The 19136-nt window shown below is 37.2% G+C and overlaps 1 protein-coding gene across 1 annotated transcript in view; it reads left to right on the top strand.

Annotated features, from left to right (window-relative positions):
- Positions 1-17097, top strand: part of FOCAD (focadhesin) — an 89656-nt gene extending 72559 nt beyond the window's left edge. Inside the window, exons 31-45 of the mRNA XM_063180995.1 lie at positions 1586-1705; positions 2566-2688; positions 3546-3623; positions 3996-4067; positions 4225-4327; positions 5096-5176; positions 6231-6359; positions 7384-7499; positions 8728-8988; positions 9598-9687; positions 11198-11375; positions 12774-12871; positions 13828-14079; positions 15220-15295; positions 16666-17097. Of these exons, the coding sequence (XP_063037065.1) occupies positions 1586-1705; positions 2566-2688; positions 3546-3623; positions 3996-4067; positions 4225-4327; positions 5096-5176; positions 6231-6359; positions 7384-7499; positions 8728-8988; positions 9598-9687; positions 11198-11375; positions 12774-12871; positions 13828-14079; positions 15220-15295; positions 16666-16739 (1851 nt within the window). The 3' untranslated portion in view covers positions 16740-17097. The remainder of the gene's footprint in view (positions 1-1585; positions 1706-2565; positions 2689-3545; positions 3624-3995; positions 4068-4224; positions 4328-5095; positions 5177-6230; positions 6360-7383; positions 7500-8727; positions 8989-9597; positions 9688-11197; positions 11376-12773; positions 12872-13827; positions 14080-15219; positions 15296-16665) is intronic.
- Positions 17098-19136: the final 2039 nt, after the last annotated feature.

A 19136-nucleotide genomic window follows, 5' to 3' on the forward strand; every position in this document is an offset into this window, starting at 1 on the left:
TCTTTAATTCCTTAACCCCTAATAAAACTGTTGAAAGTTGGATCATGAGTAACTATGAATATGGGTCTCTTACATACAGTTGTTTACTGCTCAGCTGATCTACTAAAAGTAGACAACAAGTTACTCTTAGAGATAACTTAAGTACTAATACTTCGTCCTTTCAATATGCCTTCTGTATATTTCTTGGAAATTTTGTGTCACTAGCTAATGTGAATTCTGTACTTGTGCATGCTGCTATGCCCCCATTTATGTTCTCTTTATGTTTTGAACACTTAAACTGAGCCCTGCATTTCAGGAAGTTTTTTTCCAGGATACGTCCTGTAAGTTTTGACATGGTCCATGTACTTAGCCTATAACTCTGCTGAGGTAAAACTTGAGAATGAAAACTGATGAAATTCAAAGAGTTTGCCACAGAAAACAAAAATCAGAACAAGCAAATGTTTTGCACGAGAAAAGCAACACTGTGTGTATATGATATATGTAAGACTGGAGCAGCTGAGCAGTTGAGTTGCGTAATCCTCTGTTTTTCTTACAGGAGTCAACAGAGATTGATAGCATTATTCTTTTCCCCCTGTTGGTAATGTTCTGAAAGCTCTTTATTAAACATCTTCATAGATGGAGTTTTATTTTTTTGGCAGTACATATGTGTTGGGGATTAGCCTTTTGCAACTTACGGTCCATGCATTAAAATTACTTACAGCTATGAAATAATTTATGTGTCCCCAGAGATCTCCAAGTGCATTATTGAAATTAAACTGAGTTCAATACAGCAACTTCTGAGATGAAAGGCAGCAACTGTTTAACATCATGAGACAGTTTGGGAAGAAAAAGAAAACTTACCCTTTGCAATTAAAACCTCTGTAAGGATTTGTAGAGATGAGTAAAATTTGGGCAGCACTCTAGGATGAATGCTACTATATGAGATGCACAGGAGGCTCTTTCAGAACTGTAGGTGATTTGCACATAACCCATTGGCCTGCTGCAGCAAAAGGTACAATCTGCACATTACTTGCTAGAGGTCAAATTGATGTCAATCCTGCGCAGTAGGTAGGTGCTGTCTGCTTCCCTCAGAGTCATGTTGTTCTGCTGCTTAACTTTGGTACAGAGGAGGTTACAACAAAGCACACTTGCTTTGTTGGTAGTTCATTTATTCTCCATGGCAGAACAGAAAAGCAATGTTGCTGGTGAATCCTTCCGCAAGGATAGGAGGCTGGTGTTGTGGGATGCGTGTGACAGGCAGTTCTATGTGCTGATTTTCTGGCCTGACAGACCTGCTTGATGGGAGCACAGCATGCTGAATATGCTTACATAAATAATGATCAGATACTTGTATTTAGAGAATACCTACATTTGTGTGGAAGGTCAGGAGTTTGACCTCTGTAAAACCAGAGGTACTTCGAAGCTTTAGTTGCGTTTGTTTAACATTATTAGCATCAATGAAGAGTCTTTCAGAAAGGGAATAAATATCTGGAAGTATAAACTGAAAATGTTACATCTTTTCTGTCATGCTGGCACATTATTCAATGTGACCATTGTTACATTGAGCTTGATTAGAGACTAGTTAATGGAATAAAATGTTTTTCAGGTACTTGCCTATTCTGTGGCCTGTTCCTGTGTCTCTGCTTTCAGTGTTGGAATAATAGAAGCAGCTGAGGCTGAGAAGGCTATGAGCAAGCTACGGACCTTAGCAGAAAATAATCAGCAGGTAATAATTCTGTATTTGGGCTTTACTTCTGTTTTCTTTCTCTCTTTATCTATTTAGTATTGGATACTGCTTTTCCTAAACTGTAATTCAAGACAATTATATTGCTCCACTTTCATCATTAATTAATATTGATGAATGTATTTTGCATACCACACAATTACTAAGATTACCACTTGATTCATTAATGCATATAGCAATTACCAGACATTGAAATAAAACCAAGTTGCATGTGTTTGATTGCATTTAGAAGAGAAATTATTACATTTCATGTCTTTAGTCCCTGTATCTTGCCATTTTTTGTCTCTTTTATAGCATATTTCTATAATTTCTTTTTCTTGGTGGGAAAATACATCAAATGTGCTGTTCTGAATTTTTGCTGTGCCTGAACAACTGACAGTGCATAACCATAAACATAGCCACAGCTTCCTACAGGTGTATGTTTCATCCCTAGTGTCGTAGGGTACCCTTCAAATTGCCAAAAATAATCTCAATATTTTAGTGCAGGTTCTTTTCTGGTTAATGTTTGCCAGGAAATGAAGTAGCCAGAGGAGGCAACCATTTTGAATCAAAGCCTGCTATTATATTAATCAACTGTTCAGAATGTTTATGTGAAAAATAGGAAGTCAGAGCTAACTACCTGTGCTAGACTTCATGTCAGAAAATCTGCTCTAAAACCAAGGCTCTATGTGTCAAAGATTTAATCTTAGAAAATCCCATGTCACTTGAAATAAAGTATCTGGTATTTGAGACAAAGATTGTTGGGAAATAATAAATATGTGAGTAATGTTTCAATAATAAATGTATAAAAATATAGATTCCTTTGTAAAATCTGTTTTAATAAGTTCTTTTTCACCTTACAGACCTACAGTTTTGCTTTAGCTTTAGGTGCAATAGTGCATGGATTGTCAGCTTGTGGTCATGGGAAAGCTGAAGACCTGAGTAACAGACTAATGGCAGCCTGGATAAAAATTGTGCTTGCAGAGGTAAAGGAGTTTCTATGCATATCTTGGGTTTTGCACTTGTTTTGTTGGTTTAGGTTTTTTTTTCATAGGTGGGGGTAGAGGAGGTGGGGAAGGGATGGTGTGCTGTTTAAAATTAACAGTAAAAACATAATTTTACTTGCTTCTTGCAAGGAGTGATGTTAGGAAAAGTTAGAACTGTCTGAATATGCTGTTTGATATTTGGAAGCGAGAGGATAATTTTGGGCTGTTTGCTAAAGGGAAAAAAATCCCTGTTTCTCTTCAATTTGGATAACTTACGAGAAATGCTTATCTCAATGAGGTCTTAATTTGGACATGCTCACTAATTTGGAACAGTGCCCAAGGATAAAGTCTAGGTTATTAAGTGAAAATGGCTTGTGAAATCAGGTGCTGCTTGTCAAAAAAGAAAGAAAAAAGAAGTGTGATTATACTGCCTTAGTCATTAAAATTATTTCAATTTATCTGGGAAAGTTAAGTGTTTCAAATCAAACTCTAAACTTACATATTAAGATTGCAGCTAAAGGTAATTGTCAATAAAGAAACTGGTTTTGAGTTGAATTGCACTGGTATATTTTGTGGAATACAGATTGTGCTAGGAGAAAAAATGATTTGTCAATCCATGATGATTTCAGATGTGGAGGAGTGAGGAGGAAGCTCATTCCTTAATTCATAAAGCTTTCATTCATCAAGAGAGGGATTTTTATTATCTACCATGCTGGAGTCTGATCTGAAAAGGCTATTGGGATTAGAGGTGTGCTAGTGATAGTAGTCATGGTTTTTAAGTTGGAAGAACAAGCATTTAGTCCTACAGTAGTGTTGTGTCATCACATTGGCTTACTGGTCCTGAATTATGCTTCCAGGGTTCTCCAACAATGGAACGTCTGGCTGCTGTCAGTGGGCTGGTTGCACTGGTGGGCTCTGAAGGAGGCATGATACAGGTCAGAACATGCAAGCAAATGGTACCTTAATCTCTTGGAGAAATTTGCCTAGAAGGCAAGATGGGATGCATGCTTCCCATTCCTACAGCGATGGCTGTAAACCAGGACATCACATTTTTGCAATCATTCATGTTTGGTTAATTCAAGCAACATTGAATTGCAGTGCTTAAAATGGGACTTGTTCCATTTGCCATCGTATGGCCCATGTGCAATGCCACTGGGGAAAAGTTTTCAGCCCATGTAAGCTTTCTCCTTTTCTCTCTCCCACTCCCAGAGAAAGGCACGAGTGCAAATGTAATCTGTTTTCAGAATTTTTTCTGTTTGTTGCTTCTTTTTTGTCTCTTACAAAATTAACCTCTTTTTCTCATGCAGCTGAAATCTGAGAGCATTCAGTCCTCACAGTTTCAAAGTAAGCTGAATGAAGTGATCAGAACCCTTACACAGGTAAGAAGGTGTTTCCTCCTTTGGATAATGCACTAGCATACCTTCACGCCTTGCACAAGCAAGACAAGTCTGTTTAAAAGGAGTTACGTAATGTTTGTGTCCAGCTTGAATGAGGCAGTGTAGGGAAATTTGTCTAACTAGTGCTTTGTCTCAACAGATAATTAGTTTCTCTGAGCAGATTGGTCTTCAGACAAATGCAGCAAGACTTCTGGGGCGTCTTCACATGTCCTGTTTGTCTTCTACCCAGAACAGGGCATCTGGTAAGATACTTTATTACTGCTTCCTAAAAAACATGTGGAAATAGCACATCACTAAAAAGACAGTGAGGGACACATGAGATAATGCTAACGTTTTAGAAGTATTTTCCTAGAACAGATCCTCTCTTGTTAGCTGAAATAAAAAAATTAGTGTTCTGTGCCCTTTCCAGGTGGCCGATACATTGCTAACTTTAAGTGTTGTTTCAATATCCATTGGTGAAGTAAAGGCTGGATAATTAATAATTAATGAAATACCAGGAACAAGCAAAAGCTAATGAAGTTGAAGCTGTTTGCTTTGGTGTGAACTAACCTGGGAACCAAAAATACAAAATGCAGATGAACATCACAGAGAAAAGTCTTTCAAAGTTTCTGCTCTTATGTGTGCCTGCATGCACACATTCCTGCCTAAAGTTAGATAGATATGAAATGTCTCTGCTCCATTAGACTTCTTAAAATTTTGAAGCGCTCCCTTTCAAAGCCCAGCTTGCAATGCCCAATGTATTTTTAAGGAAGTTCTTATCCCTGGCTTTTCAGTTGATCTGTGAATTTGTTTTTTCAGATCTGGCACCTCTCACCACCAGAAATGTTTAGCTTGCCTTAAAGGTGAAAAGGCCAATATGTCTATCAGTCTTGTGGTCTAAATACTCTGAGTCACCTACAGAATCAGTTTGCTCAAACACAGCTCAGTTTGACCATTAAATTTACCTGGGAGAGCAGGTTATAATTTTGCTGATGATGTTTTAGAATATAATAGTCCTTTTATCTTCACAGTTCCTCCAGATTTTGGCTACTTACCTGTAAACAGCTTTATCAGGGCAGCCATTGACTTTGCTATTGAAGGTGGAAAGAAAGGTAAGGATCAAACTACAGTATTACTCTAGGAAGTTTGTTCTGGCTATAAAAGATGACCTTAAACACTTGCTTTTATTTACTAAGAGAACTTTTCTAAGTACAAATTTGAACTTTGTTAATGTGTGGTATTCAAAAAGGAAATTTAATTACAATCAAAAAGATAAAGTTAATATTGTGTAGTTAGGACTTTCACTTTCTCCACCTGATTTTTGACTTTTAAAACCCTTTTCTCTTCCCTCTCTGTTGATGAGACGATGTTTCTTCCCTATGAGAAGGAAAGTCGAACAATTTTTAAGTGTTAGCCTGTATGCTCAGTTAATACTCCATCATCAGACCGACTTTATGCTGCCCCTTATTTCAGTGATGCTGGATTAAGATTCTCTGTAACAGATTGGTATTAAACAGATTACTGCTGGGATAGATGCAAAGAGGCCTGAAGAAAGTATGGTCTTACATGAGGAAGTCTGGTAAAAGAGATGTCTCAGAGTAGTCTTAAGGAGGGTAGAGAGGATTGCTTCTGTGTGGAATTAAGTGAGCTCACTGCTGTCCTATGAAGCAAACCTTGTTTTAAATGGTGGTTAAAATGCCTGTGTTTTGATTCCAGGAGGACTGAGTTAACTTATGTTGACATAAGTTAACATGGTATGTAGCAAAGGTTAGCACTTATCTGACTGTTCTTTTGGCCTGCATCTGCAAGATGAGAAAGGAAAACATTGTCAGAAAACTCTGCTGTTCTCCCAATAAGAAATGCAGAAATACTACCTTACTAGATGAGGAATATGTGTAGTTAACTTATAAATTGACTGAAGAACAAGGGACCAGAAAGTTTCTGTTTATTACTAACAAAAAACAGTTTGACAGGACATTAAAAATGTATCCATTCATTATAAATGAAATGGCTAATTCTCAGATGCAAAGGGAAGTAACAGTGATTTTGTAACACTTTTCAGTTCTTTACTAGAGCTTGAACTACAGTGTAGTGTTCACATTTTTTGCTAAGCTGTTCAGCCACATATGTGTGTATACAATTTAGACTCTGAATCTTCTGTTCTAGGCCCTGAATCTGTCCCAGCTGAACTGGTGAAAGTAGCACTGGCACCCATTGCATTAGTTGGAGAAAACCATCAGTATCCACCTGTAAACTGGGCATCCATTCTTTCTCCTTTGATGAGGCTGGACTTTGGTAAGAGTAGTAGTTTTCTATTAAGACTTCTGTATTTGTCACAAGAGTTCTTTACTAATGCAGCTTTTACAAACTTTAGATCCCTCTTCAGGGCTTGAAGTTAGTGGAGTGGCTAGTTTTATTTTGCTTTCAAGACTGACTTTTTAGTGTTCACAAGTATATATTTGTCATCACCATGTGGATACTGTTTAACTGAAGAAAAACTAAAGATCAGAGCTGAGAAGTTCCCTAAAATGTTGGTGAAAGTAGCCTGAACATTTCATTTGAACTATTTATATGAGTCCATCATAAAACTCAACTAATTGTATCCTGTTATCAGTAACTGGTAAATGCTTGGTCCAATGCCCATGTTAGAGCCTGTATGCCACTTTTTCACATATTTGAACTGTTTGGTAGTTCATCTGGCTATCACTAGTTTGAAATGCACTTTCTACTAAATTACACAGGGTAATAATTTTCAAAATAGTGGAAAAAGATTCCTATACTGCGGTCTGCCATTCTTATGGAGAGCTGAAACTTGTTAAATGTCTGGAGAGTTTTTTTATTCCTGCTTTTCACTTTGGAGTCTTACTTTTGTAAATCAGGGAATTTTCAGAGGAAAGAGTACATCTGTTTTGTGGCTGTTTTATATTTCAGACAACATCATAGTCCAGGAATATTGACTCATTTTTCCTTCTGTGGATTAAATATTGACTTTATTTGTCAACAAGGAGGGCTTTTTTTTAATTTTTACTTTTGTTAGTATTCCCACATTTTTGTTCCTGAGTGAATTGAAATAACTTGAACAAATGCTGATGCTTCTTGCTGAAAGTGCATGAATGTAAAGAAGAGTGTTCTAATATGTATGTGTTAAAAAATGTTTGTGCTATGTGTATGTTAAAATCCTTTAAGTAGGATTTTTAGAAAAATAAGTTGTAATGTAATGCTCTAGTAGAACAATAGCCCTCCTTTATTTTATGAGTTGAGAACAAATTTCAAGGGAAAATATTTTCTTTATAACTTAGTTTGTTTTCTTCTGTTTTAGGTGATGAGGTAAAACATCTCTGCCTTGAACTGGCTGTGACACAGGCCCAGTCATCTCAAAATGCAGCAATGCTTTTAGGGATGTGGGTGGCACCTCCCCTTATCTACAGTCTCAGTGTACGTATGTCAGAAAACTTGTGGGAGCTCAGCACCTTTTTCATATAAAATTCCTCAGTGACAATGTTTAGGCTGACTCACCAGAAAAGGATTACTGGGTTCATAATTCTTCAGAAATACCATTTAGTGAGTATTTATAGTGAGAGAGAGGTTATTCTGGGGCCTTGAAATTCAAGGCAGACTTAAGACCTGCTACACTCATTTTACTTTACTGCTTAAGACCTATAGTGCTGATAAACTGGAGACATAAAGCATGGCATGTAGGGAGAAAAAGTATCCTTTATTTTTACCAGCTAAATGTCTCTAAAAAAGGTCCACCCTAATCTGTCCAAAAGCTTACCTACTTTTTCTAGCAAGGTCTCTAGATCTAGGTAACTAGTAAAAATAGCTATGTCTTGAGAACCTTGCCTTAATTTTGTAGATACCCAACAGACTAACCTACAGTATAATCAGATTTGGTCGTATCCTTCATTGCTTTTCTGTTCTTCTGGAATTGAAAGGTGGATTCCATGGTACAATATGTAAAACTCCCTGAATCCCACAGAACACTTGACTGCACATTTCTGTTCCTTTATCCAAGTTCAGGAGCAGATTCATGACAATTCTCAGAAAATTAGTTGCTTGTTTCTGTGATCTCTTCAAGGAATGTTTTTTGTTTTAATTCATTAGTCTTAGATATGCAAACATTCGCTGGTAGTTTTAAGGTACATAACTGGTAAAGTACCAAAAAAAAAGATTTTATTTCTGACTACCACTTTTCCAGCTGCAGTGGGAATTTGAGGTCACAAAATAAGATGAGCCACAGAGAATTAAGCTCTGCATTTCGTACAGGTTATTAATTCTTCTTTACTAACTAGCAACATTCATGGTTCTATGGCTATCATACTTCTGTCACTGACTGTCTAGATAGTCTGTATGCTTTATGTAGGGATGCATTGGGTGCGATGTAAAAATATTGCTCTGTCCATATGGGGATGTGATGTCTAATATTCATTGAAAGTAAGTTCTTCAGTTTTTAATGAAAACAGAATATTGACATGTTTGAACTCTTTTTAATTCAAAAAATTCATGACAAAAAGGGAAGAAGAAAAGACCTGAAAAATATTTATGACTTTAGGTGCTTTTATAAGTCGTGTTTGAGCCACTCTTTTTATAATTTTATCCAATAATAGTTCAAGGTCAATGAAGAGCTAGAATTTGAAATGGAGCAAAAAATTTTCCTTTTCAGATGAAAACTCAGAAATATCTTTTCATGTCCCTGTCCCTGTGGATGCAACATGTGGCAGAAGATAAACTGCAGTCTTTTACAGAAGTGCTTCTGATACAACAATTTGAAGTGCAGAACCGCACAAAAAACCCAGAAATTTGCCAGTCTGTTCTACAGGGGCTCATCCAGGCAATGAAACTTCCCAACCCTGCCCAGTTTTGCTGGAGCTTTTTGTGTCAGGCTGTGGAGAAGATATATGAGCTTCTTCCAAATGAGATTCAGGTGAGGAGTATGAATGAGGTGTATGAACACTGTAGCTAGGTATTTTTTTAATGATGGTAAGGCCCATCCTTTTGCACTGATGCATCAGATTCAAAACATTAATTAAATGTACAATTTTTAGTTATATTAGTTAAAATAGCAGCATAATTTCAGTTTAACTTATTTTTGGTTATTTTAGAATATGATGTTGTGAAACCAATCTAACGTGCACTCCTCCCTCATAAACGATTCAGTAATGGAAAATTACAGTATTAGTACTGAAATAAATTTTAATGAAAGAGAAGTGAACAATGAGAAGGCTTTCTTTTTCCCCACAGAGGATTCAGTTTCTTACAGTGATTTAAAGAAGCTATTTAGCTACAGAAAATACTTCCAAAGAATGGCCCTTTGCCATAAACAGAATAAATTCTTTAAAAGTATTCAAACACCATTGTTTTTGTACATTGATGTACGTCAAATTCCTCAGCAAATACAGATTTTCTAAATAGATTAGGTGAGGCTAGAAGATAGATTAATTATTCATCATTATCATTAACAAGTTCCTAAACTCACCAATTTTTATGATGAAGAAAGCCAGAAATAGACATGCATTTAATTTTCTGTTTGCAGAGAGGTGAACTGGAGATGTATATCGACATAGCAAGATGTATTTCAGAAATGCCTGATTCAGAGATCAATCGCATTGTCCAGATCTCCAAGGTAATTATATTTAGTTATGCTCTTTTATCACCAGATCATGTGAAACAAGCAACTTTGTAATTTCTATTGTCACCAGACTATTATAGCTCACTGGGAGCATTTAATTGTTTTGCTTGACATGTTGGTAAGAGTGTTCTGGATTTAATCTGCAGGCAGTAGAGAGTAGCAGAAGTGATAAGATCCATATCCCAAACTTTCTCAAAGAGACTGAAATACTCAGGATTTCACCTGGCACATTTGAACCAGAGTCTTAACTAACTTGGTGAGGTGGGGGGGTGGGGGTTGGCCTCTTCTCTCAGGCAACCCATCCCTGACAGGATGAGAAGATGCAAAGCTGCACTCCTCTTTCTCCTAAGCTGCACTAGGAGAGGTTTAGACTGGACTTTAGGAACAATTTCTTCACAGACAGTGTGATTAGACCTTAGAATGGGAGTGCCACACTAGGGAGATGGTGGCAACACTGTCCCTAGAGGTGTTCAAGGAAAAACTGGATGTGACACTCAGTGCCAAAGTCTTGTGGACATGGTATTGTTGAATCATATGTTGGACTTAATAATCTCATAGGTCTTTTCCAGTCTAACTGATTCTCTGATTCTGGGAATTACTTCTCTTAGCAGAACAGGAATGGTGTGAACCAGAGTGGTGTTATATCTTCTAAACCTCAGACCAATGATGCAAACAGCAGACCACTTGGTTAATATTAGAAATACTCTTTGGTTAATATACCCACCTGCTTGAAACTGGACTGTAAATGGATCCTGGTGACTAGCTGTCCTTGAACTGGTGGATCTGTGCTTCTCTTAAAAATGTGAAATAACTGACTGAAAAACCTTTCATTCTTGACTTTATGTTCTATATTTACATTCACACTCAGAATGTTTCCTGGTGGACAAGATGACTGAGGATGATAATGGAATAAAAAAAGCTTTTATCTTGTAGCTCATCAGTGGAATCAATTAGCAGTGGAATTCTTAGCAGCTGAAACGCTAAGGAAGTGACCTGTGTGGAAGAACTTGATGTTTTCAGATCAAGCTTTTAAAAACAAACATCTTTGACTAAAGCCCCCTGTTCCGTTTGCTATGAAATTCACTAGAGCACCAAACGTTCAAATAGGTTGTGGAAGCTGAACTGTCATTTCCTTGTATTTTTCACTTCTTATTTCACACTGGAAAACATCATTCAAGAAAACCTCTTTTTGTCACTACAGTGTATCTGTCTTGCAAGAAGACTTGAATGTCCAAAACTGTTAAGCTGTTCATTCAATTCAAAGGGGAATGTAAAATTTAAAGCAGTATGAAAACAAGCTGTACTGAGTTACTTTGCTGGCCTATTTCGAACAGTGTAAAGTTCAAGTAGCATGTACAGTCTTCTGTGTAATAATATGTCTTGAGGAAAATGAAACCTACTAGTTATTCAGTTTCTTACTTTTTTATAAAGAAGAGTGCAGAATTTACTGTTCCCACAAGAAATGTACCTTTAAATTTAACTTTTCTTTTTATTGCATTTGCAGAACAATATCGAGAAGGCCACGTTTGTGAAAGTGTATTTAGTTTCTCAAGGCAGATTGTCTCTGACGAACTTGAGTGCCGTGATTCATGTTGTGGCAGGATATCATCAGAAGAAAAATATTTTATGGATGTTCTTGCATAGTTTCTATCATGCTCGCATTGTGAGACATGAAAATACAGGTAAAATTAGGCTTAAAGAAAAATCAACAATGCAATCAACAGATATTTATGAATCTACACTGATTCCTTTAAAATAATTTTAAGATGATTTAACCAAAGTGTTTCCAAATTTTTCCATATTAAAAACTAGTGTCTTCAGAATTCTTTTATTATTCAAGTACTTGTACCAAACTTTGCATTTGTGTTTTACTGCAGTTACTTCTTTTTCTGTGATCCAGCTACAAGTCATTTGTCTCATCAATGTGGTTTACAGACCAGAATTTTAACTAGATCTGTATCTCCCACTCTTTTTAGGATAGCGTTACAGGTGTACATAGTACATCTGTACATCTCAATACTGCAACTCTGCTAACCTTCTGACCTAAAATCTGACTTACCAGTATGTCACACAGAAGGTGGGGGATGTTCCCGTAAGACTGGTTGAACTAGGGACATAACTTTCTTTCCTGAACTCCTTGCACTGCTTTAACACAGGAAATAAATTTCCTTTTTTTCTTCCTCATAACTATACCAGATAGTCATCTGGTGGGTTAATGATTTGGGCTGGCTCAGCTATGGGTCTGACAAAGTATAGAGGCTGATGCAAGAGAACTAGGAGAAACACACAGGAAGATAAAGAAGGAAGAAACAAGAACAGAAAGATACAAGAATGAAGTCTCATTTTCATGGCAGAAAGGTTTTTGTCTGCGTCTGTTCACTGAACAACTTCAAAGCATTATATTGCCAGATGCCTTAGCTGCCAGCTGTGTTTGAAGAACTTCAAAGAGTACTAAGTTTTAATTGAGTGAAGTGAGGATTCTTTGGGTAAAAGAGGAGACAGCATGAAAGGGGGCACTTGTATGTGGTCTTGGTGGTGAGCTTCTAGGTGGTAGAACAGATTATGGATAGCAGAATCTGAATCAATGAAATGTCTTCCATCCTTGAGATGAATTAAGGGCTGATTTTATTTTTATGCTTTGACCACAGTTTACTCACCATCTCAACACTGTAGGACCATTTTCACAGTAATTTGCACATTGAGGGCAGCTTTAGGATTCTGTAGCAGTCATATGTGCATACTTGGTCCTGCAGGCTGTCATTTTGTGAAATAATTCTCATTCAGTCTTTTGTTTGTGGTTTTGTGGTTTGGTTTTCTTCCTGGCTTTTTTTTTTTTTTTTTTTTTGTGTGTGTGTGTGCATGTGTTCAATGTGTTGCCTGCATTATAAGCAACGTTTCTGTACTATTTAAGGGCTTGTATATTTTCTGTCAGTGGAATCAAATGTGGTAGTGGTGTTGATGATCTTTGTTCTTCTGCAGTTGGTACTTTCCTGCTATAGTGATTTTCTGTGCTTGCTTTTTAATGAAAAGCAATGCATTCTAGTATTTGACATGAGTCAGTATTCTTTTTCTTTTTCTAGGAGTTCTGAAAAGAATGGACTGGCTGTTAGACCTGATGGGCTACATCAGAAATGTAGCGTGCAAGTCAACACCCTTACAAAATGGTGATCTGAAAGAGGTAATGGCTGTGAAAATTATTTGGTACAAGGACAGAAGGAGTTTCTGATATATTTCACATTTTTCCACAGTAATAAGCATTATTCCCCATGCTTTTGTATTTTAGAAGATTGTGATCTCACCACCACAGAGAAGATCTTCACAATTTTTGTGAATGAATGTGTATTTAAAACTCTTACTTTAAAATAACTTTTACATTTAGGCTATGATGGAACCTTGAGCCAACTAAAGGAAATAATTCCTTAAAATTTACTGTATTTAGAACAATTGAAGGAAAATTTTGAATTCACTAGTAGAACTGTCTAGGCAGGTCAGAACGGTGTAGTTTCTGGTTCTGAGAGGACTTGGACAGTTTTAAAGAAATTATGTTTTTCACCAATTTTAGATCTTCTGTTTGAGAACATAAAATAAGCTGCTGCTTAGATCAGAAGGGCATTAATTATATTGCTGCAATATTTTCCAACCATTTATAACAAGGATCACAAGGGTGACCATCTGTGATTTCCTTCAACGGTCAGTTTGCTGTGAAAAAGTTATTTCCCCATTTTAAGTGAGTTGTAGATCACCTTAAATCTAAAAGATGATTTTAGAAGAGTGTGATTTTACTTTTCTTTATGTGGACATTTTAGTTTGAATTTATAAAGAGGCTTATGCGCTTCAAAACATAGAAGGATATTAAAAACTTGTTAGTTCTTGAATTTTGCCTGAATTTTTAAATGATTGTTTTTAAGAGCAGGTCATCATCTGGATTTTGGTCTTGGGTTTCTTTGGTTGGTTTCTTTTTTGGATGAGTTTTTCGTGGTATTTTTGTTGGTGGTTTTTTGGTGGGTTTTTTTGGGTTTTTTTTTTGTTTTGTTTTTGTTTGTTTGAGGGGTTTTATTGTGAGGTTTTAAAATTTTTTTTCTCCTTCTCTATTATTCATTTAATGAAGTGCATTTTTGCCTTTTCCCTGTTTAGTGCATAGATTTCCTCATGTGGCTGTTTGCAGCTTCTGTTTTGGCCTGGGCTGACCATGGTGCACCATTACTGCTTGGCCTCAGTGCTGACTGGTCACTGTGGAAACACCACATGGTATCACCAGAATTATATGAGGAACACATTGGCAAGCACCCCACTGACGAGTTTGCTGAGCAAGAGACTCTCACTCTCCTTCCAAGTAGCCTTTCCCTTTTGCTGGCTAAAGAACCATGGAAAGAACAAACACAGAAGGTAAAATTGCCTGTAGTGAAATCTGAGTGGCATCTCACTTTACATGAGAAAGCACCCCATTTTTGGTAGTCATCTTGGATCTTAGATAGAGCAGTTATTTCCTCTGTATGTTATTGCATCTCAATTGTGATCTCACTTTATTGTTAATCAGATATGAAAGTAGTTTCTTAAGTAAAATTTGAGAGTTGCAAAAAAAAAAAATTCCAAAGCTGGGAGTCAAAGTCTTAAGAAAATACAGCTGGGAGAAGAGAATTGGGAGCTGCTGGTAGCAAGTCCGTGTTTTAAACACTGAAAGGATCCTCTGCAGCTGCACACACCAAACTGTAAATTCAGAGCAATCAAAGATCTTCTTCATGGTTTGCAGTATTTGTCATTTATTTTGAAGTATGAGTTGAAAATAAATGTGGAAAGTTGGGCCTAATTTGGCAAACTTTCTGTGGAATTCATGTAGTTGCTATATGTGGAAGTACTGTTATTTGTCTATAGATTAATAGTTAGCTGTTTTGTGCAAACTGGAATCTCTTGAGAACTCTCTGAGCATGCGTCTGTGCTCAGAGTTACCCCTGAAGTCAGAATTCAGAATGTCAGAGGAATGCAGGGGTGAGCTGTTAGTATGCAAGTACCTAATTAGGTTTTAAGGAAGAATGTGAGGCCTTGCCCTGAAAAATCATCCTTATGAGTTTAAATACCATATTGTCATCCAGGCACCCTGCACTGCCAGAAAAAAATAACAAAAAATGAGAGAGGTCAAAAGAGGAACAAAGGCAATAAGAGTTCTGAAGTAAAACATTTGGACAAGAGACTGATAAGAAAGAATTATATTAATAGGTTAAAGGTATGAACAGGCAACATGGAGGGAAGCTGTTTAATGTGCCTTCTTCTTACAAAGAATTATTGCTGACATAATGAGAAGGAACAAAGGGAGTTTCAGATCAAACTATGGGAAGAATTGCGTTGACAGGGAGATGTACTCAAGGGTGTTTTGTTTACTTTGGGCAGAAGCTTCATTGGCCACTGCCTCTGATTAGATAACTGAATTTAGCAGAAATCAAATGTTGTCTGTCAAACTGAAAATAATTCATCATGTTCTGATACAGGGGCTTTTTTAATTCAGTTTTTTTTTCATATTTCTATCTTCAGTTTATTGAATGGCTGATCAATATGATGGAATGTCCTAGGGAAGCATTATCAAAATCTACCATGGATCTGCTGAAAGGTAATATATTTTTAATTTGGCCTCATTTTTCTATAACAGACAGGATAGATCAAAATTCAGTTGTTATAAGGAGTGAGATTTTGTCTTTGAGGTAATTATCACAGGTAAGTTGACATTGTTGTCAGTAACACTTTACATTTGCTATTTCATCTTCTGATGCTTATGATGTAGCACTTAGGGTCCAAAGGACCTAGAGGTACATCTAGTACACAAGCTTATTTCATTAATAGGTCTGTCTGTTGTTTTTGAAGTTACCCTTAAAAAAAAGATGCAGCATACTATTGGGAAATCCTCTAGTACTAGAATACAAATCACATAACATAGGTGCAAGTAAGGACTGTGCTGTGTGGAACGGGTAGGAGGTGAACTAGGACAGCCTAGTAAAGGGGTCTGAGAAAAAAGGAAAGAGAAATGAGGGTTGTTGAAAAGATGCATGAAAAGAAAAATGGAAAGTAGACAATATGTTGAATTATGGTAGGAGTTGCAGCCCTGTCATGCATCCTATTGCTTACTTACATGTGTAGTATCTGTGCAAGTAATTTAAAGAGGAAACCACAAATATTTTCAAGTGAGGTAAGTGCATTTGTGCATTTTTCCATGAACACAAGGCACTTCCTTTGGACCATCTGATTTGTTAGACCTAAACAAGGCTTCTTGAAATCCAGTTATTGAGTTATTTGCATTAATAGGATAATTACCCTTGTTCTGATGTCTGCAGTCTTAGTCACTCTGATAAATTTCCCTGTAATGTCTGCTAATCTCCACCAGAAGCAATGCTAAGGGCTGTTGGAGAACCTCTTCTGTACATCAGAGTTCTGATGCTCACCATATATTGTCAGTATGCCCAGACTTCTCTATAAGTCACTGTTCCCTCTGAGCTTCCCATTGTTTTTTTCCTTTTACATACTAGAACATAAAACTTCCATGTGAATAACTAGACTGTGACTAGGTTGGTTACTGGATTTTGTCTAAACACATGATTCTTTCAAATTGAATTAAGAAATCGGTGAGTTGCATTTCCAATCAGTGAATTGAGCAGAGGACTTAAGATTTGTACTTCTGTTGTTCCCAGTGCCTCCTATGTCCTGGCTTGCATCATTACTCATTGAATTTGAGCTTTCTGCAATGTTGGTTGATCTGTGTGTCTAAGTGATAGACTAATAAGAAGATCATGTGATATGATTTCAGTAGGAGATGTGCTACAAAGCAAAGGAAGGGCCTAGTACATCAGCACAAGTGAAGGAATTATTAAGAGTCAGTAAAAGGAGAACTAAACCTATACCTGTGCTAGTAAAATTACTAGGAAGAATACTGTCACATCTTTTCATTTGGACTGCACAATTTAATGTAATTTGTCCCTGTCTTCACAGTTACACTTCTGGCCTTGAGATCTCTTGCAGAGTTCAAGAAAAAAGCAATATGGACTAAAGCTTATGGGTGGTAGCTGCACACCGTACCTTATCCAATGAAGAAAACTGTCCGTACTTGAAAACATATTATTATTCCTCAGGCATCAAGAAGCTGTATTTCAAAGACATTTCCTACCACAAGATTTTTAATTGGGTTTGGATTTTTTTTTTACCCTTTTGCTTCATCACAAAATTTCCTATGAAAATATTTTGTCTTTAAGTGATGTGTTACTGTTTTGCAAATGTGCTGAATCTAAATGAAAAATACGCATTCAGTTTCAATTGAATTGTTTCAGTGACATCTGGGAACCTTGAGAGTTGGAATGAATATTCCTTTAATTCGTAGAAGCTTTGAAAGAATGGCTGAAAATAAAACAAACCAGGAAAATTTGATGGATATAGTGTATTTATTAAAGTATGTTTTAATGTAGCAAGACTTGGAATGAGCATTATTTTTGAACTGATAATCCTTCCTGTAGTAATAACACAATGTTCTTGTGCAGTAATGACAACGCATTATGACTATATAGTGTGAGCAGGTTTTCTGAAGAGGGGTGGTATGCATGTCTGGGTTGCAATGGCTTTATAAGATTGCTGAAATGAGTCAATACTCCTGATGGCTGTTGTATTTGCAGCTCCAGGACAGTTGCCATTTTCTTTCCACTTGTAACTGTTCTTGTCTCCTTGATACTTCTCTGCACATAATGAGAATTCTTCCTCTGCCTCTAGGGAAAAGGGACAATATAGCAACTCTTTTCCACATTTATCATCTTAAATAGATTAGCCCCTGCTATTTTCCTTATTTATTACTTTTTTTTTCTGAAGGAATAGAGACTTTTTCACTTTGCAATCTTGCCAAGACAGGTATTGCAAGAGATTTTATATTTAGCAATCCTCCTTGCTGAAGTAGACAAAAATTAACTGAATATAATTGGGCACTGTTCCCTAGTGTCTTTCAAAACAGTACTGGTAAGAGCATTGTTGATTTTTGATCAGGAAATTATATTTCCATACATCTTGAAGACACACCCCACTGGAGGAGTTATCTTATTTTCAGGATTGATAACATTTCCTCTGTTGAAGAAATTCTCTTCTGACTTCTTGGTCACTTGGTCTGCTCAGCCTGGAGAAGAGGAGACAGAGGAGAGCCCTCACTGCCATTACAACTTCCTTGTGACGGGAAGAGGAGGGGCAGGCACTGAGCTCTTTACTGTGGTGACAGTGACAGGACCTGAGGGAGTGGCCTGAAGCTGTGTCAGGGGAGGTTTATGTTGGATATGCAGAAAAGGTTCTTCACCCCGAGGGTGGCTGGGCACAGGAACAGCTCCCCAGGGAAGTCACAGCACCAGCCTGACAGAGCTCAAGAAGCATTTGGACAGTGCTCTCAGGCACACAGTGGGACTCTTGGGGTTGTCCTATGCAGGTCCGGGAGCTGGACTTTGATGATCCTTAGAGCCCCCTTCCAAATCTATGATTCCATGACTCTTTCTAGGATTTTCTCATCCAACAGGGTACTGTGTGAAGGCTGAGCATTTCTTCACTGATTGGGTGTGTAAAGGATTAATGCAGTACTTGTTTGCCTTTCCAAAATCGTGTATAATTAGTGGTAGTTTTCTGTTGCATATGCATCTCTATACTGAGAAAACTGTCTAAAAGGTGAATGTGCAGAAGGACTCACTGAAAGTCCTTGTCAGTGATTTTGCACCTCAGTTCATGACTTTCCATTTGTGTGCACTTCTTAGTAATCTCTAACAATGCCAAATATGTCACATTTTAATGGTTCCATCTCTAATGTACTGTTTCAAACTAACTTACACCCTAATCATCTCAGTTTGCATGTTGACTAGCATTTTAATTCAGATGAAATTTTGTCTTTTTTAAAGGAAATCACTGTGTGATGCCTACTTGCTGTGTTTCAGTTTGCATAGAGGAGCAATATGTAAACATCTGAATTACCTAAATTCTTACTGATGTCTAGTAGAACGTGGGATCCAAGGGGTGGCATAGCATGGCCTGAGGGTGGCAATGTTAACAGAGCTGCATAGAGCACTGAGAGCTTAAGAGAGTATTTGAAATGTTTGAACCCCAATGCACATGATACAAGAAATGAACAGGATTTACTGGAAGCATTTGTCAGCTCCCAAAGCTATGAGATTGGGATTAGTGAGACTTGGTAGAATGAGTTCCATGACTGGAGTGCTGGCATGCAGAGCTACAGACTGCAGGGCTGTAGGAGGGATAGGCAAGGCAAAAGAGTTGCCATTGGAAGGTACAGTTTTCACTGTCATTCCTTGCAGTTAGGAATAATGTGGTTGAAAGCCCCTGAGTGAGAATTAGAGAGATGGAAAACAAAGCAGATGTCACTGTAGGTGTCTACTGCTGTTCACTCAGTCACAATGCTAGCAATGATTATTTAATCTATGGGCAATGAT

This window comes from Melospiza melodia, chromosome Z, assembly GCF_035770615.1.
Source record: "Melospiza melodia melodia isolate bMelMel2 chromosome Z, bMelMel2.pri, whole genome shotgun sequence".
NCBI classification, from domain to species: domain Eukaryota; kingdom Metazoa; phylum Chordata; class Aves; order Passeriformes; family Passerellidae; genus Melospiza; species Melospiza melodia.